The sequence below is a fragment of the Sebastes umbrosus genome, chromosome 8 (genome assembly GCF_015220745.1).
Source record: "Sebastes umbrosus isolate fSebUmb1 chromosome 8, fSebUmb1.pri, whole genome shotgun sequence".
Classification (NCBI taxonomy): Eukaryota; Metazoa; Chordata; class Actinopteri; order Perciformes; family Sebastidae; genus Sebastes; species Sebastes umbrosus.
In genome coordinates this window covers 2,804,300-2,822,616 of record NC_051276.1, presented here as the reverse complement: position 1 = coordinate 2,822,616, position 18,317 = coordinate 2,804,300, and the positions used below count along the sequence as shown (strand labels likewise).

General features: G+C 39.9%; 1 protein-coding gene and 1 long non-coding RNA gene across 4 annotated transcripts in view; one reads left to right on the top strand and one right to left on the bottom strand.

Annotated features, from left to right (window-relative positions):
- The window catches only part of LOC119493566 (collagen alpha-1(I) chain-like), an 83,809-nt gene extending 69,015 nt beyond the window's left edge, over positions 1 to 14,794 (top strand). Inside the window, exons 50-67 of one of the 3 annotated variants that reach the window (XM_037778996.1) lie at positions 9 to 62; positions 1,322 to 1,375; positions 1,518 to 1,571; positions 2,586 to 2,639; positions 2,720 to 2,773; positions 2,852 to 2,905; positions 3,099 to 3,152; positions 3,983 to 4,036; positions 4,156 to 4,209; positions 5,687 to 5,740; positions 5,845 to 5,862; positions 5,958 to 6,011; positions 6,197 to 6,259; positions 8,576 to 8,741; positions 8,856 to 8,962; positions 11,585 to 11,665; positions 11,778 to 11,964; positions 14,655 to 14,794. In XM_037778996.1, the coding sequence (XP_037634924.1) occupies positions 9 to 62; positions 1,322 to 1,375; positions 1,518 to 1,571; positions 2,586 to 2,639; positions 2,720 to 2,773; positions 2,852 to 2,905; positions 3,099 to 3,152; positions 3,983 to 4,036; positions 4,156 to 4,209; positions 5,687 to 5,740; positions 5,845 to 5,862; positions 5,958 to 6,011; positions 6,197 to 6,259; positions 8,576 to 8,741; positions 8,856 to 8,962; positions 11,585 to 11,665; positions 11,778 to 11,882 (1,134 nt within the window). In that variant the 3' untranslated portion in view covers positions 11,883 to 11,964; positions 14,655 to 14,794. Of the gene's footprint in view, positions 1 to 8; positions 63 to 1,321; positions 1,376 to 1,517; positions 1,572 to 2,585; positions 2,640 to 2,719; positions 2,774 to 2,851; positions 2,906 to 3,098; positions 3,153 to 3,982; positions 4,037 to 4,155; positions 4,210 to 5,686; positions 5,741 to 5,844; positions 5,863 to 5,957; positions 6,012 to 6,196; positions 7,517 to 8,575; positions 8,742 to 8,855; positions 8,963 to 9,659; positions 9,750 to 11,584; positions 11,666 to 11,777; positions 11,965 to 14,654 lie in introns of those variants that run through there. The other 2 variants (XM_037778997.1, XM_037778998.1) reach the window with 2 other exon arrangements.
- Positions 14,730 to 17,756, bottom strand: LOC119493567. The gene is made up of 3 exons (XR_005207991.1): positions 17,656 to 17,756; positions 17,474 to 17,549; positions 14,730 to 14,860 (listed from the first exon to the last, which is right to left on the bottom strand). It is a non-coding gene; the product is annotated as an uncharacterized LOC119493567 (long non-coding RNA).
- Between the last annotated feature and the right edge of the window lie 561 nt (positions 17,757 to 18,317).

Sequence of the window (18,317 nt, the reverse complement as noted above, 5' to 3'; positions counted from 1 at the left end):
GATTGCAGGGAACTGATGGTTTGCCAGGAAGTAAAGGACCTCCAGGATTACCAGGACCAGAGGTAAGATCAGGAAACCACAGCTGGAGAGGCACAGATTAGGAGCTTCCAGAAGATGCTGGACTGAAGCGACATGGGCATTTAGGGACTGAAGGGATGATTTGCAAACATTGGATGATGGAAACAATGACTAGCCGAGTGGTCCAACGAAACGTCAGTATGTCACAAGTTGGGATGAGAACGTGCTGGTTGGTCAGCAATGTCAGTGCTTTTAAACATCATCTGAAAACCTGTTTGTAGACAGACCCGAGAACACTATTAGCACTCTGAATAGACTGTATAGAAAAGGATCAATTAATTCATTGAGGAAATAGGGGAAATTCAGTATTTACTGGGTATCAAGTTGAAATAGACTGCAGGAATAAAAATGCCTTTCTTTAAAAGCTGCCTTATTGAATCCACCACCTTCACAGATCAACTGTCGACTGTTTTTCATACATTATTACTAAAATACTTTATATTTTATAGTTTATTATAAATTCACTATAAAAGTGACACCAAGGTCATGAAGCTTGGCGGACTGTATTTTACACTGTGTTCCACAGCAGAAAGCCAGTCCTTCTTCACTGAATATGCCAGAGGTCAGCAACCTGCGGCTCTTTAGCTCCTCTCCAGTGGCTCCCTTTGGATTTTTAAAAATGGAAATGAATAACTGTTTTTGTTTACATTTTCATTTTTATTTATCATTGTTATAGGTCTATGGTACGACGGTACAACGGAGTATTAGGGCCACATTGAGGGAAAAAAATTAATCTGAGATTTGAGAATAAAGTCATAATATTACGAGAATAAAGTCATAGGTTTACGAGAAAAATAAATCTTAATATTATGAGAATAAAGTCATAATATTATAAAGTAGTAATTTTACGTGTTATTTTCTTTTTTTCTCGTAAAGTTATGACTTTATTTTCGTAATATTACGACTTTTTTTCTCGTAAAGTTATGACTTTTTTCTCGTAATATTATGACTTTATTCTGGAAACCTCAGATGTTTTTTCCCTCAATGTGGCCCTAATATTCCGTAGTACATTTGCACTTTGGCCCTCACTGCATTAGACTTATATAGCATATAATTAGACTATAAACTGTGTTACCTTCATCACAATGCTCAAATGTTTTGCGGCTCCAGACATTTTTTCTTTTTTTTTTGCCTAAAATGGCTCTTTTGATAGTAAAGGTTGCTGACCCCTGGAATATGCCAATAAGGGAGAGGAGACTGAGAGCAACTGCACTAAAAAGCCTTTTGTGTTTCCATTCTCCAGGATGTCATGGGCGAGATGGGACATCAGGGTCCTGGTGGCCCTCCAGGACCTCAGGTCAGTTCTGCCCCTTAAACCACACACACACACACACACACACACACACACACATTCACATAATAGGTGGTCACACAAGTATCTAAAGTATTCCAAAAACCCGTACAATAAGATTCACCATCTTCATCTGTTTTGCCCTCAGGGACCAAGAGGTAGACCTGGGCTGGAGGGAAGGAAAGGACAAAATGGTCAAAAGGTCAGCTCAAATCTCTCTGTGTGCATACATTTATATTGACACTCTTGCATATTTTCAACGTTACTACAGTTGGCTTTTCTCACATGAAACATTGCATCTCAAATAAAAAAAACAAAACATCTTCAGTAATTAAAGAATAAGATTAAACAAAACTGGTGATATTCTAGATTATTCTACTTGTCAACAAATCCCATGTGCAGACCTATATCAACAATGAAAGTATGCCTGACATACCTTATTCCTCTTTGCCACAGAGCTCCGTGTGGATTAATCCGCAGCTGAAAACAGTTCCTAACAAATGCGCGATCCTCCTGCTCTGTCCTCCTGTTTGTTTGTGAGGTGTTTTAAAGATGAACGTGTTCAGTAGGAACCAATGGGCTTTGAACTGAGAACCACAGACAGCAGGGGTGTCAGAAAGTATTGGAAGACGGACTAACGCATGGTTTTGTTTTTTTCATTGATAATTGCAAATATATAGAATAACACCAGCCTTGACTTCTAAGTATGAGAGCCTCTCAGATAGAAGTCCTGCATTATGGTGCTGTTATGACTATTTAGTCACACAGAAAAAGTAAAAAATAACAAAAAACTTGGGTGTGATACTTTGACTTGTTTCCAAAGACACTCAAACTTCCTATATTTTTTATCACAGAACTGTTCTCCAGTAATTATTGTAATATCAATTTAAAGGCTTACATATTTTAAGGAAATTCTCCATAGATGAAACTGCATATGGAAAAATGGAAAAATTGATTACATTCATTTGAAAATGTGTTAAAAATGAAATGGTGAGCCTGACTTCTTTTGTGATGCAGATCTTTTTTTAAATAAAACTTTATTAATGACATTATTAATGACTAATAATAATAAGCATAATACTAATGAAAGATAATTTAATCCATTTGTTTAATAAGGCTAAAACATATTGACATATTGATATATGACATATTGCTAGTCCTCATGAGTTACACTTAAAATATGTCTGGAACCTGACATGAAATACTTGAATTTCAGGGAGGTGATGGCAAAAGTGGACATCCAGGGAAGGATGGACGCATTGGAAAGCGGGTAGGATGACACACCTGACATCTAACATGAATATGAACTTGTATTCACATTTTAAAATCTAATGTTATTCCATTTTAAAGGGGAAAAGAGGGAAAGCTGGAAATAGAGGCACAAGAGGAGAGCATGGAGAGAAGGTCAGTAATGGCTTTTGATCCTGACAATCTGTTACCTGCCTATATCTTAACTTTGACTTGATTTCTCTGGGCCTGCAGGGAAAGATGGGAAATTTGGGTGCATTTGGTCCTCCAGGGAGACACGGCACATATGTAAGTTGTTGTGAATCAGTCTTTTATTTTATTTAATCATTAATATGTCTTACAATCCCCCCTCTCAGCTAATCTGGTCAATATTGTGCTGTATCTTAGTCATCTTCTATTTGTCATCCCACTTTTTCATTTTGTTAAAAGTAAACTGTCAAGTGAAAACAAAGTTCTCTTCTCTTCCGATCTTCCCCAAAAGGGTAAAACTGGTCCACGTGGAGAAAACGGTGAAATGGGTAGACCAGGCTTTAAGGTAGGCCTTTAGACATTATTTGTTTATTTTAATAGTTTATTTGGCACGGGCGGCGCTCAGACAAGGTGCCAACCTGATCATCAGGATCTAATCTAATGCTCATTCACACACACTCACACACTGATGGACCAGCCCTCAGGATACATTTGGGGTTCAGTATCTTGCCCAAGGACACTTCAACATGTGGACTGGAGGAGCCGGGGATCGAACAGACGATCTGCCGATTAGCGGACAACCCGCTCTAACTCCTGAGTCGCTGTTCTTTTAGTGTGACGCTATGAAATAGGGATGGGTCATGATTTTCGATTTTTACAACTACTAAAAAATATATATTTCCTTTGTATTAACCAGGCACTACCTGGTAGTAACGTTACTGCCGGTAAAACGTGTGTGGCATGTTCAGGTCGACTCTTTTCTGTCAGCACAGGTGTGTGTGTATGTGTGTGTGTGTGCGCGCACGCGCAATTTTTGAATAATAATCAACTAATTCCCAGTGATTTTTGAATAGTATTTTTGCATACATTGTCTTTTTGAGAAGAACTTTCTTACAGTATCGTTGCATTTAACTGAAGGCATATTCTGTTTAGTCAAGATGTAATATGACTCATGGTATAAGAAATTTTAAAGGGCAGCCGGTTGTTTTGTGCAACCATGTACATAAATCACTGTATCATCAGCATACAGCTGGATGTCTACATCAGGACAGATCTTTAATACACAAACTAAATAAATGTAGACCGATTCTAATCTTCCACCTATGTGGGCACCTATGATTGTTATCAACTATCATTCTGATTTTTAGAGAGTACACTGTATCTCCTACTATGCAGGGAGAACCTGGGCCTATAGGACCACCTGGCCCTCCTGGCGGAGAGGGGTTAAAGGTGAGCTTATGTATTAGTATAATATTTCAAGTAAGCTTCCTTAAACAACACAATAGACATAACAACTTGCTCTTTCATGTGTGCTGAGTTATGTACAGTATATCATATTGTTGTTTCAGGGAATGCAAGGCTCTATTGGGGAGCCGGGAAGAGCTGGTCGGAAGGGAGAGCAGGTGAAGTAACGCTGTACTCTTATCACATCAAACAAAAGGCCATTAGACATTAAAATTCAACTCAACATTCCTCACGTCAGAATACACAATCCAGAGTAAGAAATTATATATTGATGTAAAATTAGTCACAAAATTACAGATTTCAAGCACCAAAGTCATTTTGATCATAGCTCTTCAGTATAACTCTATAATAAATGCTGTTTTAGGTGGTAGCTATTTATTAAGTAGTTTTGGAATCCAACCATGGCATATTTCCAATATTTGGGCACAGATGTTGTAGTTGAGTATTTATGTCACCAAACCTGTTCAGCCTCCTGTAGTTAAAATCATGGTTTCAGTTGAAGATGCAGCTATATTCAGTTGCCCTACGACTGTGATTCCCAAGGTGTGTTCACGGGCTCCTCAAAAGATTAAAGCTGTAGTTGGTAACTTTGAGCAAGTATGAGAAAAAGTTATTTTTATAAAACAGTCACTATATCGTAAAAGTAATGCATGAGACGGGATAATCTGTGAAAACAATCATTTTCCTCTGTGTCCTCCCAGTGCTATTTGCAAGATTTCCCCGCGCCTGAAGGAAAACAACCAGTCAGAGTTAAGGAGTCTCTACAGAAACTGTCAATCACTGCTCGCAAAACTCGAACTCCGATCAAACTAGGGATGTTAATAATTAAACGTTTAACTGTTAACCGACATTACGAATTTGAACCAATTAATGCTATCGGTTAAACGGTTAAAAGAAATATTTAAAAAATAGCTAAAAAGCTGAGCTGTTTTTCATGATATGTCCCCTTGAAGTCTTGGACGTTGGAGCTTCCTACCAGTACAGGAACATACCAGAGTTGCTTAAACCTCTTGAAATAATCTTCACTTTAACTGCATAACCATGTAACCATAGTGCAACTTAGACAACAAAAGCAGATCAATGTACCGGGACTATAATATAATATCACAGGACTAATATGAGAGGCACAAATGTTTTGTTTTATGCAGTGTCACACATGTACAACATCATGCTGGCATCATGTACATCATAATGTACATGACGGATGTGATGTAGGCTCTGATGGTTTATGTATATGGCATTAAACTCAGCTTGCAGAGAGTTAGGAAGTCTCTGCATGTTAATTTGAATGCCATATTGAAATGGATGGAAACTAGTGGCTGTTATCAAAGTATTATTTAAAACTTTAAAACAATGGAGTAATGTAAATAATACACTACATTGTTACGTTTTGGCATTTATCAACCTACGATACTAAACTCTCTCTGGAACCAAGGAATGACATTAACATTGTAAAAATGTACCTGCTACTTCACAACCCAGCATTCAAGTCAAAGTTGTTGTTTTTCACATTTTTTCTATTTCCTGTTTGAATCCACTACAAAAGCTTTCAATAAACTGTCAAGTCTGAGTCACTCTACTCTCTTCTTAAGTGTGCACTAATAATCATACAGTAGTACTGACTGTTCCCTGTAGGGGGATATCGGTCCAGCAGGTAGACGAGGGTCTCCAGGCCTGCCTGGGCTGCCTGTAAGTCTTCTCAAGTAACCAACATTTTGGCCAACAATAACAACTGAACTGGAACGAATAAACATCACTCTTAACATCTGCACCTCTGTTTTTCTGTTGTTTAGGGTTTGTTTGGACAGAAGGTGGGTAAATCCAAAACCTGATTGCTTGAGGTTGTTTCCTGGGAAATCGGATGAAAAATCTATGTTTCTAATTAGATGCTATTTGCGATCACCAGGGCCTGAAAGGATTTACAGGACCACCAGGCATTATTGGAGAGAAAGGCTTTCCTGTAAGTATAGGTATCCATGTGTGAGCTGTGTACAGTACAGTGCAATGGACAATGGAATAATGCAGTTTAGCTGTGTAATATAATTTGTTTCTAACATTGACACAAGTTTATTGCATTGAGTAACCGAAATGTGTGACACCACACATCAGGTCATCTGTATTCATGGGTCACATTTTATTTATCAGGGTCCACCTGGCCCACCTGGACCCCCAGGACCCTCCCTGAACCTCACAATGACTCAACTGAAGGTGAGTGTACTTGGCGCCATGGTGGGTTTGTGTGCATGTGACGGCTGCCTCGCATATCTTGTTTCTCTGTTGGTTGTGCATATCCTCAGAAACTGTGCATCTTTGTGTCCACAAGATGCAGTTAATCCCATGAACATTGGGGGGGGGGCAGTATATCAGGATGTGACGCAAAGTCAGCAGCAGATTCTCAGCAGACATGGATGTATTAAGAGACCAATGTTATGTGTCCAGCTCAGAGGACGGCTCGTTGGCATTAAAATGAGCTTGTAGCTCGTTATCTACCTTACTACGGTTAGAAAGAGCCCTCGTTGGTGTTTTAACAACATTTCCTTTATGGGTTATTGATCCGGGAAGTTCAAATCTGTCAATATTTTTCCAACTTTAGTGAACTAGTTCAGTTCTGCATTACTCTTCCACGATGAAAAAGTAAATAAACTCTTCATCTGTAGAACGGTATTGAACATGTTTACCAGTATTATTTTGGCCCAAGGTGCACTCATTCACCAGGGTATTAATTATCTCCTCGTTATTTAGGATTGATGATACTAGATTTTGTGCTGACTCGCTCATAGTGACACACACGTCTAGCAGCACCAAGATCTGTACGGATAATGACCTAAAACACAAGACGGCAGCAGCGCCGTGATGACGTCAGATTTCATTCCATATTCTCAGAGTTTCAATCAATATATTCAGGATTTCATTTCATATATTCAGGATTCATTCCATATATTCAGGATTTCATCCCATATATTCAGGGTTCATTAAATACATTCAGAGTTTCATTCCATATATTCAGGATTTCATTCAATATTCTCAAATTTCACATTATATATATAATAATTTCATGAACGGCATGCCATAATATATATACATATATGTATATATACATATATACATATATATATATATATACTGTACCACATTAGCCTGGGCCTTAGCATCTCAAAGCCTAAGACAGCTGGATATGGTTCCCATGGCCGCAGGCTCACATGTTAAAGTAAGGGGTTAGGTTTTTGAAGGTCTATGGGTAGTCATCTAAATCTCCAGCCCCAAAAACAGTAACTGTAACCCCCCTGGTGGGTTCTAGATGGAACCCTGCAGTTGTTGGTATAGAGGGAGAGGAGCCATGGTGAACACACACATCCCTGGGGGGTGCCAGTGCTGATTGTCCGGGTGCATGATTTCCCCCAGCCTCACCTGCTGCCTCTTTCGTTTGTGATCCACTGACATGTGGAGGCTGGCACAGTGAGCTGGGTGAGTTTGGAGCGGAGGATGTCTGGCATGATGGTGTTGAATGCCGAGCTGAAGTCCACAAACAGGATCCTTGCTTATATCCATGGGGAGTTGAGGTGTTGTAGGATGTAGTGCAGTCCCATGTTGACTTCATCATCCACTGTGCTGTTCGCCCTGTAGGCAAACTGCAGGGGGTCAATACGTCTGAAGGTTTCCATGACCACAGACATCAGGGCGACAGGCCTGTAGTCATTGGATTCTGATCAATAAAGCTTTATCTTATTTTATCTTATTGGTTAGAGAGACCATCATGTACCTAAAAGGTCAAAGGTCAAAAACACATATCCATCCAAAACAGATCATTCAACATCCATCCATCCATCCATCTTCAACCGCTTATCCGGGATCGGGTCGCGGGGGCAACAGCTCCAGCAGGGGACCCCAAACTTCCCTTTCCCGGGCCACATTAACCAGCTCTGACTGGGGGATCCCGAGGCGTTCCCAGGCCAGAGTAGAGATATAATCTCTCCACCTAGTCCTGGGTCTTCCCCGTGGTCTCCTCCCAGCTGGTCATGCCTGGAACACCTCCCAAGGGAGGCGCCCAGGAGGCATCCGTGCTAGATGCCCGAACCACCTCAACTGGCTCCTTTCGACGCAAAGGAGCAAGGACTCTACTCCGAGTCCCTCACGGATGACTGAGCTTCTTACCCTATCTCTAAGGGAGACGCCAGCCACCCTCCTGAGGAAACCCATTTCGGCCGCTTGCACCCGCGACCTCGTTCTTTCGGTCATGACCCAACCCTCATGACCATAGGCGAGAGTAGGAACGAAGATTGAACCATTCAACATGTAAAATCTTAATATTCAAGATATTAAAGAAATTGGTCCACAGGTGACAAACAATAATTCAACAATGTTGATGTTTTCAACTTATTTCTGGAATGATTAGTATCTTAAAGCAATTTAGTATTGCATTTCCAAAATTATGTTAAATTAAATTGCTACTTGTAGTTTCTTCATTATTGTCATTTCATCCATGCATATTGTATATCACTCTTTACTTTCCAATTCATATCTCAGGAGCTCATGTATATGTCAGACAAGCCCAACTACATCCTGGTACCAGACTCTCTTGACTCGCCTTCAGAGAGTCTTCGCTGGTTCATAAATCCACCAGATGGCAGCGAACAACATCCAGCTACTACATGTCTGGAGCTGTGGCTCGCTCACCCCAACTCCACTAATGGTAACACACTGAGGTCATCAGCAGGTCATGCAAATGTATCGGGAAGATGAAGTGCGTATGTTAAGAACGTGTTTGTTGTTTGTACTGTGAGTTTGAAAGTCCATCTCCTTTCAGGGATGTATTACATTGATCCTAACCAGGGTAGCCCAGCTGATGCTTTTCAAGCGTACTGTGACTTCACAGCAGGGCCAAAGACCTGTCTGTCTCCACTCCAGCCTCAGGTATCAGCAACACACACTACACCTTGTCCTCAAATGGTTAAGGTTAGGTATCAAACTCAAATGGTTAGGCTGAGGCATTGACCTGAAATGGTTAAGTTTAGGCATTGACCTCAAATAGTTAAGTTTAGGCATTGACCTCAAATAGTTAAGGTAAGCTATTGACCTCAAATGGTTAAGTTTAGGCATTAACCTCAAATAGTTAAGTTTAGGCATTGACCTCAAATGGTTAAGTTTAGGCATTGACCTCAAATAGTTAAGGTTAGGCATTGACTTCAAATAGTTAATGTTAGGCATTGACCTCAATAGTTAAGGTTAGGACATTGACCTCAAATAGGTAAGTTTAGGCATTGACCTCAAATTGTTAAGGTTAACATTGACCTCAAATTGTCAAGGTTAGTATCAAACTCAAATGGGTATGGTTAGGTATCAAACTCAAATGGTTATGGTTAGGTATCAAACTCAAATGGTTAAGGTTAGGCATTGACCTCAAATGGTTAAGGTTAGGCATTAACCTTGACGGGACCCATTTTTACACATATTTCCAAAATAATCTTTCATTTTACATTTTATAAATTGGTTCACATGGATTGCTGAACTTTAGGCATTATTATTAATATTATTCTCTGTACGCAGTTTAGCAACATGAACATGTGGATCAATAAATGTCATTATTATTTTTTCAACCTTTGACCTCTAGCAGCTCCATACCAACAACTCCCATCACCTGGGTGTTGAGAGTTCTGACAGTGTGCAGAGTCAGCAACTTGTGTTAGAGTAAACAGAGCTACAGACGTAGGCAAAATCGTTGGTACCCTTCCGTTAAAGAAAGAAAAACCAACAATGGTCACTGAAATAACTTGAAACTGACAAAAGTAATAATAAATAAAAATTCACTGAAAATTAACTAATGGAAATCAGATATTGTTTTGAATTGTGGTTCACAGAATCATTTAAAAAAACAAACTAATGAAAACTGGCCTAGACAAAAATGATGGTACCGCTTAACTTAATATTTTGTTGCACAACCTTTGAGGCAATCACTGCAATCAAGCGATTTCTGTAACTCTCAATGAGACTTCTGCACCTGTCGACAGGTATGTTGGCCCACTCCTCGTGAGCAAACTGCTCCAGCTGTCTCAAGTTTGAAGGGTGCCTTCTCCAGACTGCATGTTTCAGCTCCTTCCACATATTTCAATAGGATTTAGATCAGGGCTCATAGAAGGCCACTTCAGGATAGTCCAATGTTTAGTTCTTAGCCATTCTTGGGTGTTTTAGCTGTGTTTTGGTCATTATTCCTGTTTGAGGACCCATGACCTGCAACTGAGAACAAGCTTTCTGACACTGGGCAGGCACATTTCGCTCCAGAATGCCTTGATAGTCTTGAGATTTCATTGCACCCTGCAACAGATTCAAGACACCCTGTGCCAGATGCAAACAAAGCAGCCCCATAACATAACCGAGCCTCCTCCGGTTTTCACATTAGTTACAGTGTTCTTTTCTTTGGATGCTTCATCTCTTCGTCTGTGAACATAGAGCTGATGTGACTTGCCAAAAAGCTCCAGTTTTGTCTCATCTGTCCAAAGGACATTCTCCCAGAGCTTTGTGGCTTGTCAATATGCATTTTTGGAAAAATTCCAGTCTCGCTTTTTTATGATTTGGTGTCCTACGCCTCGGGTTGTCTTCCATTAGTCCACTTTGGCTCAACAGTGACAGATGGTGCGATCTGACACTGATGGTACCTTGACCTTGGAGTTCACCTCTAATCTCTTTGGAAAGTTGTTCTGGGCTCTTTGGTTACCATTCGTATTATCCGTCTCTTCAATATGTCATCAATCTTCCTCTTGCGGCCGAACGTCCAGGGGAGGGTTGGCTACAGTCCCATGGACCTTAAACTTCTGTAATAATATGTTGCAGCTTAGTCACAGAAACATCAAGCTGCTTGGAGATGGTCTTATAGCCTTTACCTTTAACATGAAGATCTATAATGTTCTTTCTGATCTCCTGAGACAACTCTCTCCTTAGCTTTCTGTGGTCCATGTTCAGTGTGTACACACCATGATACCAAACAGCACAGTGACTACTTTTCACCCTTTAAATAGGCAGACTGACTGATTACAAAGTTTGAAGATACCTGTGATGCTATTTACAGGACACACCTTAGTTTAATATGTCCCTATGGTCACATTATTTTACATCTTTTCTAGGGGTACCATCATTTTTTGTCCAGGTCAGTTTCATTAGTTTGTTTTTTAAATGATTCTGGTGATCCACAATTCAAAAACAATGTCTGATTTTCATTAGTTCATTTCAGTAAATTTTATTTATTATTACTTTTGTCAGTTTCAAGTTATTTCAGTGACCATTGTGGGTTTTTCTCTCTTTAACGGAAGGGTACCAACAACTTTGCCTACGTCTGTATGTTTGGTGTCTACCTCAGACTGTCGGCCACAGCTGCATTTGAGCTGGCACCCTTAGACTGACTCAGAAGCACACAATGTAATGACTGAGGTCATGTTAAGGATGCTAATAGCTTAAACCATATTTGCAACTCTAAATTAATATACCATTATTATTTGGTAAAACACATCATATTAATGTGATGACATTAATGACTAACCACAGGTTCCAGTAAAAAGCTTGGCTGAAGGATTCTGGCACCAATATGTCATTTCACTGTTGAGCACATTTGAAGACGGCTTCCAGGTGAGCATCTGATCCAGATATTGCTTTTCATCTTCGCCTGGGAATGGATTTCACTTATTTATTTACTTCTTTCTCTAAATCATATCTCATGTACAAACCCCCTTACCTCCAGTTGGAGTATCCAGGAGCAACAGATGTGGTGCGAGATGAGGTTTCTGCGACTGAACAGCAGATTCTCCACTCAGACACTCACTTACTCTTGTCAGCATGGAAGTAGACAGAGCCACAGTGAGAGGGAATCAAGTTCCTGGCTGACAACTCGGACGCAGAGTTTACCTGGGGCACTGCGAGACTGTGTGGTAAGTGACAGTGATGATGATGATGAGGTTCATGAATCCAGAAGACCAGGGTCTCACTCAATAGTGAGGACATTTTAACAGCAAACCCACATACACTTCATTAAAGCTTTGTTTTAAAATCCGTACTAAGGCTGTCAAAGCTAACGCGATATAGCGCGTTAACACAAATATAACACCACTAAGTTTCTTTAATGCATCGACGGGGCTCAGTTTTAAAGCTGGCAATATATGAAACTATACAAACACCTAACAATCCATTGGTACCGAACCGATGTCATACTAGCTTGTTGCGAAAAGGTTAAATAACGCTCCAAACTTACTTAAATTTTGGTGAGGAAAAAACTGGCATGGCCATTTCCAAAGGGGTCCCTTGACTCTGACCTCAAGATATGTGAATGAAAATGGGTTCTATGGGTACCCACGAGTCTCACCCTTTACAGGACATGCCCACTTTATGATAATCACTGACAGCTGTTGTTTGCATGTTGGTGCTGCAGTTTGCCATGTTATGATTTGAACATATGTTTTATGCTAAATGCAGTACCTGTGAGGGTTTCTGGACAATATCTGTCATTGTTTGTGTTTTTAATTGATTTCCAATAATAAATATATACATACATTTGCATAAAGCAGCATATTTGCCCACTCCCATGTTGATAATAAGTATCAAATACTTGACAAATCTCCCTTTAAGGTACATTTTTGAACAGATAAAAAAATGTGCAATTCATTTGCGATTAATCGTTATTAACTATGGACAATCATGTGATTAATCAATGATTAGATATTTGAATCAATTGACAGCCCTAATGCTTACACATTTTAACTTCCTGCAGTACTTATCTCTACATCATAGCAGGAAAGTGTTTCTGTTAACACTATTTTTTCTGCTACTGAATATTCTCAAATAATGGCCAGAGCCTTTATTCACTGTAAGTGCAGGCCTGCTTTAAAGGAAAGACTCTATTTATATTTCCCCTGTTTTATATATTAATATATCCGATTATATAGGAATAAGAAGTATCTCTGGTTTTCTCCTCCATGTTAACTGCTCTGTCTTGATAAAGTCAGTATAATGTCTATTTCCACAGCACTTCAGTACAGGTGCACCAACAGAGTCATGTCATAGCTGCCCTCACTTCCTCTTCTCTAACAGAAATACCCTTTTTATTCACAAGTATTTTCAGCCACATTCATTTAACCATTCTTTTTATTGCTGGTAAGCTACCATCAATGAAGCGTGACACTCCCTGAACAGATATTTCAAAGTAAAGGCCGTCCCAGCAACTCAAAGGCATAATCCTAACCCTGTTGCTGATAGGTTTTAATTTGCAACATCTGCAGGAAGTGGTAAGTTGACGTATTTGACTATGCTTAACTAGGCTAGAAACAAATATGAAAGAACAGATTTGTGTGAGAGAAGAGAAACTGAGAGGAGCAAAGGGATGAGTATGATATGACTCTGTTGCTGTAATGATGGAATTAGTGCTGTTGAAATACCATACCAAACCATATGAGATATTACAGGTATTTCCACCCCTTCTCAATGCCTTTACCAGGAACTGGCCTTTGTTTAAAGCTGGGGTAGGCAGGTTGGAACAAATATGATTTAAAAAAAAGTTATTTTTATAAAACGGTCACTATACCCTGACAGTAGTGCATGAGACAGGTAATCTGAAAAAAAATCATGTTCCTCTGTGTCCTCCCGGTGTCCTCCGGTGTTCCTCCGGTGCTCACTAATCAACCGAGCTGGAGCTTGCCGTCTCTGAGCAGCTGTCAATCACTCGCAAACTCTGATCAATCGGTCAAACTAGGCAGCGTTGATCAAATATGAATCAATATTCTGCTACTATCATACTGTAATTTCTCAGATAAAATGTTTTCAGAATCATCTTGTAGTGTACTGTTTAGCTGTAAAATTAGAACGTTTGCAACCTGGCTGCCATGTTGAGATCAGTTGAAGGAAACACCAAGCACCGCCCACCAGCCGGAAAAAAAAAACTCTCATTTTACAGCTAAATGGTACACTAAAATATGTTTGTGAAAACATTTATGTGAGAAATAGGCATTATAGTAACAGAATATTGAGTCATATTTGATCACTCCCCGTTTCATCGGAGTTTGCGAGTAATTGACAGCTGCCTCCGTTGAATGAACAGCCAATAGGAATGCTCGCTCTCTCTGAAATGACCTGTGATTGGTCAAGTCTCTAGATTTTTTAAAGCCTGACAAACAGAGCCATGAGGAGGAGCAGAAGTCTAGTTATCTCTCAGAACACTTAAATTAACAATATGCTGAAAGGTTATTGATGGAATTTTTGCTTAATGATGCCAAAAATTATTCTGCCTAATGACACTTTAATCCATACATTTTAATCATAATCGCCCTGACACTCAAAAACACTTCATGTGACACTAGGGAACAGATCAAGGGATCAAAATAATTAATTTGGATTCTTTGTCTGTGGGAACCATGAATATTTGTATAAAATATCATGCCAATCCAGCATTTGAATGTTGAGATAATTTCCCAGAATAAGTGAAAGCTTTGACCTAATCCGTTCAATAGACTGACATTGCCATCTGTAGAGCCAACGCCGCTAACGTGGCTAAAACAGACAAAGACAAAGCAACAGAAAAGAGATTCACTTGTTCCCTTAGTATTTTCAAACACTGTTTCTCTTTCCACAGCTGTCGGAAGCCGTTGGAGGTCAGGAGCCCAGGAATCACTTTTTCAATTTGACATGAAGATCTCCAACTGCTGCCTCTCAGGGACTTGGCAGTGTTTTGGAAACAAAGACGTAACCCAGAAGTTTGGCTTCACCGTAGGACCAGCATGCTTCAGCTAGGACGCCCCACGTCTCTTAGCATGGCTGCATCTGCGTGGTGGTGTGCAGCTACAAAGATCCGAACAGGCAAAACCATGTATTTCTGCCACTTTTGTGCTGTCTTTTATAACATGACATCATTTTTTATTTATCATTGCTTTCTAGGTCAGAATTGTACAACTTTTTTTGCAAGTGTGCTGACCAGCCAGTTTATTTCTGGGTGTCTTGAGCAGTTTTGTTGCTCGCAGTAGAGAATTCATGGGTCAAAAGATGACCGAGCTCAACATTTTTCACTGATAAAACAGTGAGGACACAAATTGAGCTGAAGATCCTCCATGAGAGCGTTCGTCTCCCTTTCTGAAGGTCTCCTCTGCACAGACTGACTGTTGGCTTGCCCACTTTTTAGACCAGGGATATTTGAACCTGAAGTTCTTGATATTTACTATATTTTTTACAATTTTGTTTCTGTGTTTTTTTAAACCTGCTTATTTATGTAAATGCTCAACATTCTTTTAGTCAGTTTAATTTTGATTCAGGTACATTTTTACTTTGATCATTGTTGTCAAATGACAACATCCAGTAGGTGGCGTTGGAAGCTTGGTGACGTGGTGACAACTCAGGATCATGCAACAAAGTTAATATGATTGACTTCCCTATTTTAGTCTCTCCAGTTCTCTCTGTTCAAGATGGTTTGCAATTAGTCAAAGGGCACAAATTCACATCTCCGAGTTTGCCAAAGTTCAACTCGTGCATAAGCACCACATTAATTTGACTGGAAATGAAAAAACATTGGTTTTTGATCTGAATGTTGCCGTTATAAATAGCAGGTGTGACTGAGCCCTTAACTCTTGGGTGTCAGATACGGCTGGAATCAGAAGGACATGATTCACTCCTCAGCATCTCTAGTACCTCTACAGCAGAGGTTCTCAAAACTTTTGGGGCCAGGGACCCCTCACAGGGTAGGAAATTTTTCCAACGACCCCTCATAATCATAACATGAATCATACTCGACAATCGTAATCAAGCATATGCTTACTATCGGTTTGTACTCTTAGCCATTGGAACTATTTGTATTGTAAAAACTTTTCCAACATAAATCCTTCAGCCCTGTTTGATAGTGATGAACAGAAACACATTTCAATTTGAATCATGTTTATACCAATGTCCTAATGAATCCAGATATTTAAAATTACCAGTTTAATGCTGACTTTCAATAAGCACTTCAATTTGATTAACATCAAATACCATCATATAAGTGCTTATTATGGTTGTGGGACTTTTATTTCAAAACAAGAGCAGAGTTATTGTAGATAACTTCATCCAAGCCTACCAAATCAATCCTCTAACTGTATTCAAAACAAAGTGCATCAAATGAATCAGTATGTCAGTATCGGCGTATCATGCTGGTTGATAATTAATACTATGGTTGAGGTGTCTCCTTTACATAGTTTTGTCCACACTGACAAATTTGCTTTTCCACTGTCAAATTGGTACATACTGTTGTCACACTTATTTAATACCAACTTTAAGGGATCCTCATCAAAAATGTTAATGTTAAAAAGATGAGCAGAATGAAACATAATAATTTTAGATGGATCAGTTAAAGGGGAGCTTCGGGGAACTTCTAAGGTCAAGCATTGACCTTGAATGGCTAATGTTAGGCATAAAAGGACCAGTATGTAACAATTAGGGGGATCTATTAGCAGAAATTGAATATAATATTAATAACTACCTGATAATAAGAATCGTTGTGTTCTCGTTACCTTAGAATGAGCCGTTTATATCTACATAAGGAACTGGTCCCCTCTCCACGGAGTCCGCCATGTTTCTACAGTAGCCCAGAATGGACAAACCAAACCCTGTTAACTTTTCCTGCTTGGGCCGTAATCGATAACGTTCCTCGCTCCCGTCACCGCCGCTCTCTCTCTCTTGCTTCAACCACTCACTTCCCACGTACACACAACACTCTACGCACTGGCTCTGCTCCAGATGGCTCTAGAGAGGACCATTCGCGTTTTTGCGTCTGCCACTGTAGCTCTCCAACACGCCCCGTGGCACACGGGAGAGGCTTCAGTTGGTTGCAATCTCCTCACCTCACAGTTAAATATCGCCAGATCCTACACACTGTTCCTTTAACCTTGAATGGTTAAGGTTAGGCTTTGACCTCGAAGGGTTAGGATAGGTCGTTGGGCAGCGTGTAACCATCTAGACACCAGGGACACGCTTGTTGTCGCCATGGTTTGTGGCTTATGAAGTTATTGAAGTGAAAATGAGCTAAAATGTAAGTTATTTAACATTGTGATCGCATGATTCAGATGTTATTGTAGATACAGTATCTGCTGTTAACCTAGTGTTAGCCTTATGCTTATTATTATCATATCTGATTCATTGGTATTGCAATGCGTTTCTCTGTTGTGCATGTGTCGTCAAGTTGAAGACGTTTCTTCATTTGCTTGGTTTGTGTCTATTTGCATGTGTTTTCTTGATTTGCAGTGCTTTGACCTCTCAGGGCCACCATAGTTAAGTCACATTTGAAGAACAGGGTCCCCTAATGTCAGATCATTGACCTCTTACAGTCCCTTTTTAAAGTGTTTACAAATCCTTACACAATGTCATGCTTATTATCAGGATATAATATTATATAATATTATATTATATTATAATATATTATTCAGTGCTTACCTCATGGGAAAGAATGTCATTGTGACCCAATGTGTTAGTCCCTCTCTGCGGCTCTCAGCCCCAAATCCATTGGTTTCTACAAGATGTAAAACTTTAAAAACAACTCACAAATATATAGTTTTATTTTTAGGCTCAGTCATTTCCTAAAACAGCTAAACACTATAGTTTGTAACATAGGCTACCTCATGAAAAACTAAAAGGAGCTCAATGTTTCAGACTTTTTGGTATGCTGTTGTAACTATACTTGCTCCAACTCATTGCCTACAACAGTGCTGCTTGGAATTATGGGCTTCATGACGATTATGTAAACACCTGCAAAACTTACCTGCAACACAGTCAAAAGAGTCGCTGGTGGTGGTTCCACTGCAGGAACTTTCCCCCCGGAATTAAGAACCTTTTGAGGAACTTGTTGCGTTTCAACCGCAAGGACCAGGTTCTAAATTAGTTTCCGGGGACATTTTCCGGGATGTTTTTACCCCCCAGAAGGCCCTGGTTGGGGGTAGTACTTTCTGAAAGTACCGGAACTTTCGGGGTGGAGTTTGCAGGGATGACCGTCGATTGGAACACACACAGACACACACACAGCACTAATGTTTCAACGGCTTCAACTTGTGTGCCACTTCCTTCTTAAACAAGGAAGTACTCTAGCCTCAATTTAGGGGTAAACACTCAACAGATCATTTACTGTAGAGACACAGTACTGCAGGCTGCAGAGTGTTTACTGCTGTGACCACCAGCAGCCATCATCTCATGTCATGTTGCTTTTTCATACGTCAGCGGACTATTTTGCCTAATCTACGCAGGTCTTTAGACCGTGGTGGAAACGCAGACAACAGTGTGCTGA